The 15,307-nt window shown below is 45.7% G+C and overlaps 1 protein-coding gene across 2 annotated transcripts in view; it reads right to left on the bottom strand.

The window, feature by feature from the left end:
- SEC14L5 (SEC14 like lipid binding 5) overlaps window positions 1-15,307 on the bottom strand; it is a 91,166-nt gene that overhangs the window by 24,873 nt on the left and 50,986 nt on the right. For both annotated transcript variants that reach the window (XM_040356388.1, XM_040356389.1), the window contains exons 4-5: window positions 3,068-3,217; window positions 996-1,127 (exon numbers count right to left, since the gene is read on the bottom strand). In XM_040356388.1, coding sequence (XP_040212322.1) covers window positions 996-1,127; window positions 3,068-3,217 — 282 coding nt within the window. The remainder of the gene's footprint in view (window positions 1-995; window positions 1,128-3,067; window positions 3,218-15,307) is intronic.

Below are 15,307 nucleotides of genomic sequence, written 5' to 3'. Positions count from 1 at the left end.
CAGACAAGTTAAATCTTGCTTGTTATAAGAGATTCATCGCTGCCGTATCTGGCAGCTGTCCGGGCCTGTTGGAAAGTTTGTACAGATTGTTGTGGAAAGTATTTTACTATGAGCCCAGAAGGTTATCTGCCTGTTACAGTCACCATTGTCTAACGTGGGGGTAATCAGCGTGGAATTCCATCTGGATGGGGGTCCGTGGACAGAGGCACCACAGCGAGGGAATGAATGTCTCATTGCCATCCTGGCTTCACTACTTATCATATCACTAACCTAGTAAAAGCATGCAGCCAGTGAAGTCTGAACTCCTATTCCATGTAGTTACAGAAGAGACTATCAATGACTGATCTTGGGGATGCCATGGTGGGCAGCATAAGGGCCCTTTCACATGTACGGACCGTATGTCCGCATTTTCATCCGTCTGTTGCGGATGAAAACGGGATATACATGGGTCCCTATGTGATTACGGGTGTCAGCGGATGACCATCCGCTGACACCCGTAATCGTCCGCCACCGCAAAGATCCGCATTTGCAGATGGAAGAAATCCTATTTTTCTTCCGTCTGCCGGATCGGATCGGATGAACACGGACAGACGGTCCGTGTTCATCCGATCCCCCATAGGGGAGAGCGGAGGAAACACAGGGAGGTCCCTGCACAGTGTGCGGGGACCGCCCTCTCAGCTGCCAGCTCAGCGGGGATTTTACGGAGGATCCCCGCTGAGCATTGCGGACACACGGAGCGGATCATTACTGATCCGCTCCGTGTGAAAGGGCCCTAAGTTGTTAGAGACCGCATTTCAGGTTGTGCGCCATATGTAATACAAGTCATGTATGGACAATCCAGGGTCGTTGGTGGTGGCCCCTGAAGAGGAACAGCTAATATAACCACCCAGGTGTACTCTTAGGTAATGCAGGATAACTGTCAGTGACCCGTAAGATCTGAGAGACACCCATTGAAAACACACGGAAACAGTTGCTTATGTTTATGATGAACTTACAGAGTACCTGCAGGTCTCGTTCACCAGGACGCGGGTGGAAAAGGTCTCGTTGTGGGCTTCAATGTGTAGGGTTCGCTCTTTCCAATTCAAGGTGTTCTTCTGGATGAAGTGGACAAATTCTACCCCGGCAATCTGCGGAGGGGAGCAGAACCCATCGTCAGAAATACAGTGCGTGGAATGTGTTTATTAAAGTAAAACCCCACCCCACTATGGGAAACATGAGGAACTAGGAACCACCCCACCCCCCCTCCTCCAGCCCCAAAGGGCCTGAAACACAGAAAATAAGAATGATACGCAACACAAGCTGATTGGTTGAGAGTGCAGTACCTCCCACTCTCAGTCTGATTTCTGATGATTGTGAAAAAAATTAAATAAAGATAGCTCTCAGTCAGCCTCTTATATGTCTTAGATATTCCAACTGCCAAAAAGATTGACTCTGCTCACGTCTTCCAGAGGGGTTTTGGGTGTTCCTGTCCACACATGTGTGTTCCAGCTTCTCCTGTTACATGTTTCATAGTATGTGCAGACCAAGGAACTCAGGGCAGGGATGGTGAGAGCCCCTCATAATGGGCACAGCAGATGTGCAGACCCAGGAACATAATGCAGGGATGGTGGGAACCCCCCATAATGGGCACAGGAGGTGTGCAGACCCAGGAACTCAGGGCAGGGATGGTGAGAGCTTCTCATAATGGGCACAGCAGATGTGCAGATGGCACAGCAGGTCTACAGACCCAGAAACTTAGTGCAGGGAATGGCGGGAACCCATAATAATGGGCACAGGAGGTGTGCAGACCCAGTAACTCAGGGCAGGGATGGTGGGAGCCCCTTCATAATGGGCACAGGAGGTGTGCAGACCCAGGAACATATGGCAGGGATGGTGGGAGCCCCTCATAATGGGCACAGCAGGCATGCAGACCTGGGTACTTATGAAAGGGATGGTGGGAGCAGTTCATAATGGGCACAGCACGTGTGCAGACCCAGGACTTTAAAGAAGGGGCTGGTGGTAGAACCTCATAATGGGCACAGAAGGTGTGAAGACCCAAGAACTCATAGCGGGATTGGTGGGAGACCCTCATAATGGGCACAGAAGGTGTGAAGACCCAAGAACTCAGAGAAGGATTGATGGGAGACCCTCGTAATGGGCACAGAAGGTGTGAAGACCCAAGAACTCAGAGTGGGATTGGTGGGAGACCCTCATAATGGGCACAGAAGGTGTGAAGACCCAGGAACTCAGAGTAGGATTGGTGGGAGACCCTTGTAATGGGCACAGAAGGTGTGAAGACCCAAGAACTCAGAGAAGGATTGGTGGGAGACCCTCATAATGGGCACAGAAGGTGTGAAGAACCAGTAACTCAGGGCAGGGATGGTGGGAGCCCCTCGTAATGGGCACAGAAGGTGTGAAGACCCAGGAACTCAGAGTAGGATTGGTGGGAGACCCTCGTAATGGGCACAGAAGGTGTGAAGACCCAGGAACTCAGAGAAGGATTGATGGGAGACCCTCATAATGGGCACAGAAGGTGTTAAGACCCAGGAACTCAGAGTAGGATTGATGGAAGACCCTCGTAATGGGCACAGAAGGTGTGAAGACCCAGGAACTCAGAGTAGGATTGATGGAAGACCCTCGTAATGGGCACAGAAGGTGTGAAGACCCAGGAACTCAGAGAAGGATTGGTGGGAGACCCTCATAATGGGCACAGAAGGTGTGAAGACCCAGGAACTCAGAGTAGGATTGGTGGGAGACCCTCATAATGGGCACAGAAGGTGTGAAGACCCAGGAACTCAGAGTAGGATTGATGGGAGACCCTCGTAATGGGCACAGAAGGTGTGAAGACCCAGGAACTCAGAGTAGGATTGATGGGAGACCCTCGTAATGGGCACAGAAGGTGTGAAGACCCAGGAACTCAGAGAAGGATTGGTGGGAGACCCTCGTAATGGGCACAGCAGGTGCTCAGACTCCCTATCAAATGCCTCTGAGACGCAATCCACCTGCTGTTGGTATAAATAAACCCTTATAAAAGACCACATCCACTCACAGCAATCAGAAACAATAAGTAGTATAAGCAGAAAATAACCTTTTTCAGGAGGCGGGGAGCATCGACGTTGAGCTTACAGCTGCGCTCCACCATGTGCAATGAGCCGTCTTCACTTCTGTGCTCATATAGGATATCACTGCCCAGGAACACCGGGATGAGCGGGCAGGTGGGGAACCTCTTCTCATACGCCTGCAGGGTGAAGAGTGGCGTGAAAAAGGGTCAGAAATTGACAAGCTTTTTGTAGTGCAAAAGCCTAAATAAATATAATAAAATGTTAGTCATAAAAAGTGCAATATTATAACTAATGCCGCGTGCACGCGATCGGATTTTAAGACAGCAAAAGTCAGATTTGAGCTCCATCGGACTTTTGCTGTCGTAATTTCCGCCCTACAAAAGATTGAGAGCTGGTTCTCAATTTTTCAGATGGAAAAAATTCCAATCGGAAATTCCGATCGTCTGTAGCAATTCCAACGCATGCTCGGAGTCAATTTGACGCATGCTCGAAAGCATTGAACTTAATTTTCTTGGCTTGTCGTAGTGTTGTACGTCACCGCGTTCTTGACGGTCGAGAGTTCAGAGAACTTTTGTGTGACCGCGTGTATGCAAGCCAAGCTTGAGCGGAATTCCGTCGGAAAAACCTTGGATCCGATCGTGTGTACGGGGCATTACGTTTATTATGATAGCAAAACAAACAATTTTCGTTTAATGTGTCCTGTTTTCGCACAAAAAAAGTCAGATACGAATGATTGCGCACAATCTGAAACAAATAACAACAAAAAAAAAAGCCTTTGTCGTATGAGAATTTTCCTACAATTAGTACCATCCTCAGTTTTTACCTGTTGTGAAACATCGAGGAAAACCGGACAATCATTCATCCGATTTTCTTAACAACTTAAGACCCGGACCTTTATGCAGGTAAAGGACCTGGCCAGTTTTTGCGATTCGGCACCACGTCGCTTTAACTGACAATTGCGGGGTCGTGCGACATGGCTCCCTACCAAAATTGGCGTCCTTTTTTTCCCACAAATAGAACTTTCTTTTGGTGGTATTTGATAACCTCTGCGGTTTTTATTTTTTGCGCTATAAATAAAAATAGAGCGACAATTTTGAAAAAAAATGCAATATTTTTTACTTTTTGCTATAATAAATATCCCCCAAAAATATATAAAAAAAAAAAATCCTCAGTTTAGGCCGATACGTATTCTTCTACCTATTGTTGGTAAGAAAAATCGCAATAAGCGTTTATCGATTGGTTTGCGCAAAATTTTAAGCGTTTACAAAATAGAGGATCATTTTATTGCATTTTTATTCATTATGTTTTTTTTTTACTACTAATGGCGGCGATCAGCGATTTTTTTCGTGACTGCAACATTATGGCGGACACTTCGGACAATTTTGACACATTTTTGGGACCATTGTCATTTTCACAGCAAAAAATGCATTAAAAATGCACTGTTTACTGTGAAAATGACAATTGCAGTTTGGGAGTTAACCACAAGGGGGCGCTGAAGGGGTTAAGTGTGACCTCATTTGTGTTTCTAACTGTAGGGGGGTGTGGCTGTAGGTGTGACGTCATTGATTGTGTTTCCCTATAACAGGGAACACACGATCAATGACAGCGCCACAGGGAAGAACGGGGAAGCTGTGTTTACACACAGACTCTCCCCGTTCTTCAGCTCCGGGGACCGATCGCGGGACTCCAGCGGCGATCGGGTCCGCGGGTCCCGCGGTCACGGAGCTTCGGACCAGGTTGCGGGCGCGCGCCCACGACTGGGCACTTAAAGAGGACGTACCTGTACGTGCTTGTGCCCAGCCGTGCCATTCTGCCGACGTATATGTGCAGGAGGCGGTCCTTAAGTGGTTAAGCCTCATACACCCGATCGGAATTTCCGAAAACAAATGTTTTATAGCATGCTTTAAAACTGTCCGACAACAAATGTGTCTTGTTGGATTATCCGATCGCAATGCTAACCATAAGTCAACATTAGCAGAAGTTGCCCAAAGGGTGGCGCTAAAGAGCAGAAAAACCACATTGTTTGGTGAATGTTGGCTGAAAAAGTTCTGCCGTCTGTATGCAGAACAAGTTCACGGCCAACGCCCTTCGGACAAAATTCCACGTCTTTGTCCGAATGAAAATCCGATCGTGTGTGTGAGGCCCCGTACACACGTCCGAAGGAACTCGACGTGCCAGACACATCGAGTTCCTCGTCGAGTTCAGTGTTGAAGCCACCGAGGATCTCGGCGAGCCAACTTTCCTCATTGAACAACGAGGAAATAGAGAACATGTTCTCTATTTGTCTCGACGAGTTCCTCGGTGAAAAGTGTACACACGACCGAGTTTCTCGGCAGAATACAGCTCCGATCGAGTTTCTGGCTGAATTCTGCCGAGAAACTCGGTCGTGTGTACGGGGCCTGGAGACTTAATAGTGTGTACTGAGCTGGAAAAGATGACACCATTATTCCTCTCTTATATGCACAAGATGGGCCGCATCAATCCCATGATCGCATGAGCAAAGTAAAGACAAAAAACAAAGGAAAAAGGGGGAAGTGCAAAACGACATGTAATAAAACTCAGTCAATAAAGCGTTTTATTGCGTGTTGCGCTTCCCCTTTTTTTCCTTTGTTTTAGGTCTACGCAGTTGCACTGTGGTAGTGCGACATTTATAGGGTTTTCAAATAGGATACAAGATAGCGCCTCCTCACAGCCTGTCAACACAAAGTTTGCCGCACATCTAAACCTAAAGGGTTACTAAACCCAGGAGCCTAAATTCATTATATCTCGTCTCCCACAGTACACAGAACATGGAAATTCTATTATTTCAGTAAATATAAAACTGCTAAATACATAAAATAAAAGCATGACGATTTGCCGACGTCATTTGGAGCATGCGCAATGGGATACGTCCACGGACGGCGCATGCGCCGTTCGATCGAAACGTCATTTACGTGGGGTCACAGTTAATATACATAAAACACGCCCACAGCTTCAACATTTGAATTAGGCGGGCTTACGCCGGCCCTAATACGCTACACCGCCGTATCTTTGAAAATACCATACTCGCCTCTCAAAGTTACGGCGGCGTAGCGTATAGGAGATACGCTACGCCCGCCTAAAGGTATGTGAATCTACCCCACTGATTTTACTGCTGTGGGTTTAGTAACACTTGAAGCCGGCCACAGATGAGTCGAAAACTGAATGAAAATCCTTGTCGATCATGAAATTGTTCGCTTTTCGCATCATTAGTGTGCCATCTGCGACACGCAATTTATAGATGGTCACTGGAGTCTGCTGGGACTGCCAACATCACATTCAAGATGGCGGTGTCCAGCGGCAGTCTCGGTGCTATCGGATGTCTACACAAGGGAAGCTTTCACAGGAAATAATATACATAAAATACTTTAATTGCACATATAATTTTATAGGAAGATTTTTGTTGAAAAGAGCGGTCTGGGAACAGGGTCAGTTTAATGAGTAAGCTTGACGGTCTCATTGCAGGTTGCGTTGGAAATCTTCAGTGACATCGCTGATCCGACAGTGAAGGTGTTACTGTCACTGACAATTGTCATTAAACATGACGTGGATAAGCCGCTCTGAGTAATCAGATTTATAGGTCAGGTGGGAGGATGACTCAGTGTCAGGATAGACAGTTGTGTCTTGTCATACAAGGCAGGTCCACCTCAACTGGTGAGTTGTGTACCTCGAGGACGGGGGAGGCTTTTATGTGCACACTGCGAGTCTGTAAGAATCTTAACAAACAATAACTAAGACAGAAAACATGGAAAGTTCATCCATCTGCCCATTCAACTTCCCAAAAGGCAGACACTGATCACCAATGTAAGGGACATTCTTCTCACTGATCACCAATGTAAGGGACATTCTTCCCACTGATCACCAATGTAAGGAACATTCTTCCCACTGATCACCAATGTAAGGAACATTCTTCCCACTGATCACCAATGTAAGGGGCATTCTTCCCACTGATCACCAATGTAAGGAACATTCTTCCCACTGATCACCAATGTAAGGGGCATTCTTCTCACTGATCACCAATGTAAGGAACATTCTTCCCACTGATCACCAATGTAAGGAACATTCTTCCCACTGATCACCAATGTAAGGAACATTCTTCCCACTGATAACCAATGTAAGGGGCATTCTTCCCACTGATCACCAATGTAAGGAGCATTCTTCTCACTGATCACCAATGTAAGGAACATTCTTCTCACTGATCACCAATGTAAGGGACATTCTTCTCACTGATCACCAATGTAAGGGACATTCTTCCCACTGATCACCAATGTAAGGGACATTCTTCTCACTGATCACCAATGTAAGGAGCATTCTTCCCACTGATCACCAATGTAAGGAACATTCTTCCCACTGACCACCAATGTAAGGGACATTCTTCCCACTGACCACCAATGTAAGGGGCATTCTTCCCACTGATCACCAATGTATAGTTAATGTGTGTGCTGGCCCAACTTCTCCACCACCCTCCAGGGGAATACTATAGATGGTCACTGGAGTCTGCTGGGGCTGCCAACATCACATTCAAGATGGCGGTGTCCAGCGGCAATCTCAGTGCTTTCAGTTGTCTACACAAGGGAAGCTTTCATGGGAAATAATACAGTATACATAAAATACATATATAATCTTAATGGGAAGATTTTTCCCACTGACCTACAATGGAAGGGGTATTCTTCTCACTGATCACTAATGTAAGGGGTATTCTTCTCACTGATCACTGATGTAAGGGGTATTCTTACAAAAAAAAAAAAAAAATGGGCAGACTCAATGGACTGCTTGGCCTTTTTCTGCCATCGCGTTTTTAGGACTGGTAAGGTGCATTATTTTACATTGTTGTTCTTGAGTTTAAAAATACGTGTTAATATGCTTCCATTAAATTACACAAGAAACAGATCTAAATGATTGAATGGAAAAATATATTATACTATCCAATATTGCAATGATATGAAATAAAAAAAAATCAGATCCTGCTACCGAGTTCTGAGCCCCAATGACCGAATTATATTACATTATATATTATATTCTGTCATATATTATATCATTACGGTTTGTATTGGGCAGATTAAACGTTGTATTGTGTTACATATACAGATGTTACAGGAGTGGAGTTTGTGTGTATTTTGTGTCCTGGGTGTGTGTGTGGAATGCGGGCAGCCTGAGCACCCTGCGTCTTTTATCTCAGCCCGTCAGCATTTTCCTGCTTTGTGTTTCTGTCACTTTCGGCGCTATAATTAGATGGCGTTCTCCCTAATGCATCACTTTAAAGTCACTGTGGCAGCTCCCCCCCCCCCCCCCCCCATGTGAGTGTCCTACTAAAAATACAGTTATTTCTCCCGCTGAAATCCACCACACTGGGATCTTGCCTGTCTTGTAACTGGGTCACTTTAATGATAGGCTCGCACTTTTCTGCTAGCCTCGCACTTTCTGTCAGGCTTAAACTTTTCTATTAGGTTTACACCTAGGCTCACACTTTCCACTAAGCTCACACTTTCCACTAAGCTCACACTTTCCACTAAGCTCACACTTTTCTGCTAGGCTAACGCTTTTCGGGAGGTGCACACTTCCCTTTAAGCTCATACTTTTCGCTATGCTCATGCTTTTCCTACTAGGCTCACACTCTCCCACTAGGCTCACACTCTCCCACTAGGCTCACACTCTCCCACTAGGCTCACACTCTCCTACTAGGTTCACACTCTCCTACTAGGCTCACACTTTTTTACTAGGCTCAAGCTTTTTTTACTAGGCTCACACTTTTCTACTAGGCTCACACTTTTCTACTAGGCTCACACTTTTCTACTAGGCTCACACTTTTCTACTAGGCTCACACTCTCCTACTAGGCTCACACTTTTCTACTAGGTTCACACTTTCCTACTAGGTTCACACTCTCCTACTAGGTTCACACTTTTCTACTAGGTTCACACTCTCCTACTAGGCTCACACCTTTCTACTAGGTTCACACTCTCCTACTAGGCTCACACTTTTCTACTAGGCTCACACTTTTCTACTAGGCTCACACTTTTCTACTAGGCTCACGCTTTTCTATTAGGCTCACGCTTTTCTATTAGGCTCACACTTTTCTACTAGGCTCACACTTTTCTACTAGGTTCACACTTTTCTATTAGGCTCACACTCTTCTACTAGGTTCACACTCTCCTACTAGGCTCACACTTTTCTACTAGGTTCACACTTTTTAAATTGTCTCACATTTTTTTACTAGGCTCACACTTTTCTACTAGGCTCACACTTTTCTACTAGGCTCACGCTTTTCTATTAGGCTCACACTTTTCTACTAGGCTCACACTTTTCTTCTAGGCTCACGCTTTTCTATTAGGCTCACAATTTTCTACTAGGCTCACACTTTTCTACTAGGCTCACACGTTTCCATTAGGCTCACACTTTTCTACTAGGTTCACACTCTCCTACTAGGCTCACACTTTTCTACTAGGCTCACACTCTCCTACTAGGTTCACACTTTTCTACTAGGCTCACGCTTTTCTATTAGGCTCACACTTTTCTACTAGGCTCACACTTTTCTACTAGGTTCACACTCTCCTACTAGGCTCACACTTTTTTTACTAGGTGCACACTTTTTTACTAGGTGCACACTTTCCGCTAGGTTCAAACTTTTCGCTACGCTCATACTTTTCTATTAGGTTCAGCTAAGCTCACCCTTTTCTACTAGGCTTACACTTTTGTGCTAGGCTTACACTTTCCTACTAGGCTCACACTTTCTGCTAGGTTCATATTTTTCCACTACATGCACACTTTCCACTAGGTTCACACTCTTATACTAGGCTTACACTTTTCAACTAGGTTCCCACACTTTCCGCTAGGTTCACACTTTTCTACTAGGCTCACACTTTCCGATAGGCTCACACTTTCTGCTAGCTTTCCCACTTTCTGCTATGTTCACATATTCCACTACGTGCACACTTTCTGCTAGGTTCACACTCTTCTACAAGGCTCACTCTTTTCTACTAGGCTTACATTTTCCCGCTAGGTGCACACTTTTCTGCTAGGCTCACGCTTTCTATTAAGCTCACACTTTTTGCTACGTTCATAATTTCCGCTAAGCTCACACTTTTCTACTAGGTTCACACCTTCCGCTAGGTTCCCACACTTGTACCAGGCTCACACTTTCCAGGAGGTGCACACTTTCTGCTAGCTTTCCCCCTTCCTGCTGGGTGCACACTTTTATTAAATAAAAACCTGACAGAGGTTACAACACCAATACAAGTTTTGTTGCAATCCTCTCAGGGCAGATCTGAGTGATTAAAAAAAAAAAGGATTATAAATGTCCTCTAAAAGAAGACGTGGCACAGTGACAATTTAGGTCAGCCGGTAATAGCCCATAATGTCCCAGCAGAGAAAGGCGATCTGGATATATAAGACGTGAATAAACTTGTTTTTCCACTAATAGAGGTTTCTATGACAACTGTTCAGCATTCCATCACCCAATTTACATATTTACATGAATTGCCTTGGGCCCCTATGCGCGAGGCTCTGAATTTTCTTACTTAAATTATATAAAGCTCAATTCCAGCCAGGACTAGAAGGAAGGGTTAGAAGTGTTAGCCCCCAGGCTTTTGTTGGCGTCTGTGCCCCTATTGTGGTTACAGGGTTAGTGTTTAAAGAAGGGTTCGTCTAGGGGAGTGAAGCCAGGGCTATGGGGCCTGGGAGGTGGGCTGTAGTGTTAGGGCTATGGGGGAGTAGTGTTAGGGCTATGGGGCAGTAGTGTTAGGGTTATGTGGGAGTAGTGTTAGGGCTATGGGGGAGTAGTGTTAGGGCTATGGGGGAGTAGTGTTAGGGCTTTGGGGGAGTAGTGTTAGGGATATATGGGGGAGTAGTGTTAGGACTATGGGGGAGTAGTGTTAGGGCTATTGGGGAGTAGTGTTAGGGCTATGGGGGAGTAGTGTTAGGGCTATATGGGGGAGTAGTGTTAGGGTTATATGGGGGAGTAGTGTTAGGGCTATGGGGTAACTGTAGTATTATGGCTATAGAGGAGTAGTTATAAGGCTATGGCGGAGTAGTGTTACTGCTATGGGGGTCTGTAGTTTTAGAACTACAATGCTGTGAAAAAGTATTGGCCCCCTTTCTGATTTAAATTTTTTTTGCATATTTCTCACACTTAAATTACTCAGATCATAAAACAAATTTTTATTATTACACAAAGTAAATACAAAATGCAGTTTTTAAATGATGGTTTCATTTATTAAAGCACAAAAGCTGTCCAAACCTGCCTGGCTTTATGTAAAGTAATTGTCCCCTAAACCTAATAACTGGTTGTGCCACCCTTGACGGCAACAACTGTAATCAAGAGTTTGTGATAACTGGCAATGAGTCTTTCACATCGCCGTGGAACAATTTTGGCCCCACTCTTTTTTGCAGAATTGTTTTAATTCAGCCACATTGGAGGGTTTTCCAGCATGAACAGCCTGTGTAAGCTCATGATACAGCATCTCAATTGGCTTTAAGTCCGGGCTTTGACTAGGCTTAAATTTCAATTTAAATTAAAACTTACATTTTGCTTTGTTTGAGCCATTCAGAGGTGGACTTGTTGTTGTGTTTTGGATCATTGTCCTGCTGCATAACCCAAGTGCACTTGAGCTTGAGGTCACAAACTGATGGCCGAATTTTAGGATTTTCTGGTAAAGGTCAGAATTCCTGGTTCCATCAATTATTGGAAGTCGTCCAGGTCCTGAAGCTTCAAAGCAGCCCCAGACCATCACACTACCACCACTATGTCTGACTGGTGGAATGATGTTCTTGTTACGAAATTATGAATTATTAGTTTTATGCCAGATATAACGGGACGCACACCTTCCAAAATGTTACATTTTTGTCTCATCAGTCCACAGAATATTTGCCTAAAAGTCTTGGGGATAATCAAGATTTGGTAAATGTGAGATGAGCCTTTGTGTTCTTTTTCGTCAGCAGTGGCTTTGGCATTGGGACTCTCCCATGGAGGCCATTTTTTCCAGTCTCTTTCTTATTGTTGAATCATGAACACTGATCTTACCCGAGGCACGTGCAGCCTGCAGTTCTTTAGTGTTGTGTTAGTTAGTGTTAGGCAGGGGTGCCCAACCAAAGGCCCAAGGGCCACATGTAGCCCGCGAAGCCCTCTGATGTGTCCCACGACCTCTTGCTCTCGGATGGCTGGTCGGCACCCCGAGATTGTGGATCGCCGATCCGTCATTCCAGAGCATCAGTGTTGTGAATGAAGCCTGCGGTAGAGAAAGCAAGTGACTACGGAGCAGACAATGGAAAAGAGTACCGCTTCAAGCCCTGCGACCTATGCTGTGCTCCAGCCCTGTAGTACTGACAGGTGCAGATTCTGCGCTAATCCGTGGAAAAAATAAATGTGCCTGGACTGCCGCACTCTGATAGGTGATTTATTGAAACAAAATTAACAAAGGATAAAGACCAAAGCTGTATAACATCCAAAAATTCATGCAACACTGCAATCAATGGTAGAAAGTGGACATAGGGGACAAAAAAGCTAACATGTTTCACATCATGGATAGATGCTTAGTCATAGCTATGCATTTTTGGATGTTATACAGCTTTGGATTTTATCCTTTGTTCATTTTGTTTCAATAAATCGCCTATCAGAGTGCGGCAGTCCAGGAACATTTCCTTTTTCCGCGGAGCAGAGCCGCATAAGCCGATGCTTCCTGTATAGCACCGGCTCCTGTCACAGGTGGAGTGATACCAAATATGGGCATATCTGTTCTGCAGTGGTTACTGGGCTGCTTTCAAACTGATCCGCAGGTGCACCGCCTACCTCCAATCCGATCCGTTAAAAATAAAAACTTCCGCCTGGGTGGTTCGAATCGAAGGGCCCATAGAGTAGAGTGGGCTGTGTCCGCCTGCTCCACTCATTGTGGCCCTTGACCGGTTACCAAGTCACTTAAGTGGCCCTCGCTCTTCAAAAGGTTGGGCATCCCTGGTGTTAGGGTTAAAGAAAAGTTTAGCGTTGGGGTAACAGAAAAGGCTGCATCTGGGTCCGAGCGAAGATCAGTGTGAGGTGAGGGGGTCTTAATGTGGGGCATCACTCTGTGCCAGATGTACTGTGCCAAAGAATAGGAGCGTCTCTCTACCATACATGAACATATATAGGCCGATCTTTTGTGCAAAAGTGTCCAAGACACTGAAGACGGCCTAAAAAAATTGGTCAACATTTCTTTGATTTTTGAAGACTGGGAGCTAGATTCAGGTAGCTGGGCCTATCTTTTGGCCGGCGTAGGGCATCTCATATGCGCTACGCCGACGTAAAATAGGGAGCCCAGACCAGTATTCTCAAAGATCTGGCGCCGTACGTTGCGCCGGCGTAGTGTAAATAGGCCAGAGTAAGCCCGCCTAATTCAAAATAGGCAGGTAGGGGGCGTTCTTCATTTAAATTAGCCATGACCCCATGTAAATGAATGGCCGTTTGTACGGCGCATGCGCGCGCATGCTCAGAATCACGTCGCATATACTCCCTAAGAAACGTCGGCTCGATGCTTTCGACGTGAACGTAACCTACGCACAGCCCCATTCACGTAACACTTATGTAAACAACGTAAAATTTGACGGCTGTTCCGACGTCCATACCTTAACATTGGCTGCGCCTCATATAGCAGGGGTAATGTTACGCCGGACGTAAGCCTTACGTAAACGGCGTAGCGGGCGCAAGTACGTTCGTGAATCGGCGTATCTAGCTCATTTACATATTCTACGCGTAAATCTACGGAAGCGCCCCTAGCGGCCAGCGTAAATATGCACCCTAGATACGACGGCGTACTAAGACTTACGTCGGTCGGATGAAGCACGAATTCAGGCGTATCTAGTTCCCTGAATACCGCACATCTTTCAACTTACGCGGCGCATCAATAGATACGCCGACGTAAACTCTTTGTGAATCTAGCTCTGGGTTTTTTTTTTCAGCAGTAGTGAATCCTATAGAATGAGTGCAACACCAGAGATTCGTAGAAAAGGAAGCAGGAGGAAGTTTTATAGGGGCTTCCAAGAGCAGATCCGGGGGGCCCGGTGTGGTGCTGAAGGCGGAAATAAGAGAAGACATAAAGAGATACAACCAGAGTTCCACTTCTAGAGATTTGTGACCTTGAGGTGTGGAATATAAGAGGAGCCACGGGATCAGCTGGAATGTGAGCACAAGCTACGGAGAAGTTGGCCTGTACTGGCCCCATAGCAGCCAAGACTAGAACTGAGCAGCTTAGCGAGGGGGAGGGGAGGATTAATGAGAGTGCACTTTAAAAAGAAAAAAAACAAGCTTTAAAAGCAACTCTGAAAAATAATTCCTTCTATAATATGTTCACACATCAAGATAACATACTATTATTTCTTATCAGGAGAACATGCCTTAATAAATTCAAGCACTGGACTTGTCGACATTTCCACATCTTATATTATAAGTTTAGATACAGGGCCAGATTCACATAGAACTACGTTACGCTGCGGCGGCGTAACGTATCCCGTTTACGTTACACCGCCGCAAGTTTACAGCGTAAGTGCCTGATTCACAAAGCACTTACCTGTAAACTTGCGGCGGCGTAGCGTAAATCCGCTCAGCGCAAGCCCGCCTAATTCAAATGGGGCGGGCACCATTTAAATTAGGCGCGTTCCCGCCCGCCGAACGTACTGCGCATGCTCCGTCTGTAAAATTACCCGACGTGCATTGCGCTAAATGACGTCGCAAGGACATCATTGGTGTTAACGTAAATGGCGTCCAGCGCCATTCACGGACGACTTACGCAAACAACGTGAAATTTAAAATTTAGACGCGGGAACGACGGCCATACTTAACATGGGTTACACCACCTAGAGGGCACCCTTAGTTTTACGCGACGCATCTCTACGGAAACAACGTAAATTTAGATCGACGGGCAAAGCGGACGTTCGTGAATCGGCGTAACTAGTCATGTGCATATTCTACGCCGACCACAATGGATTCGCCACCTAGCGGCCGGCCTGGAATTGCAGTCTAAGATCCGACGGTGTAACACAGTTACACCTGACGGATCTTAGGGCTATCTATGCGTAACTGATTTTATGAATCAGGCGCATAGATACGACAATCGTATCTCAGAGATACAACGGTGTATAAGGAGATACGCCGTTGTATCTCTTTTGTGAATCTGGCCCACAGAGTTTTATGTCTTAAAGGAAAATTCCTGTCTTTTTTAACTTTTTAATATTGCATGCACTGCTTTTTACTTAACAGTGGCCCTCAGCGATAGTTTGGGGGTCT

This window comes from Rana temporaria, chromosome 6, assembly GCF_905171775.1.
Source record: "Rana temporaria chromosome 6, aRanTem1.1, whole genome shotgun sequence".
Taxonomy (NCBI): Eukaryota; Metazoa; Chordata; class Amphibia; order Anura; family Ranidae; genus Rana; species Rana temporaria.
Note: the sequence above shows the minus strand (reverse complement) of the source record. Positions and strands in the feature narration are given on the sequence as shown.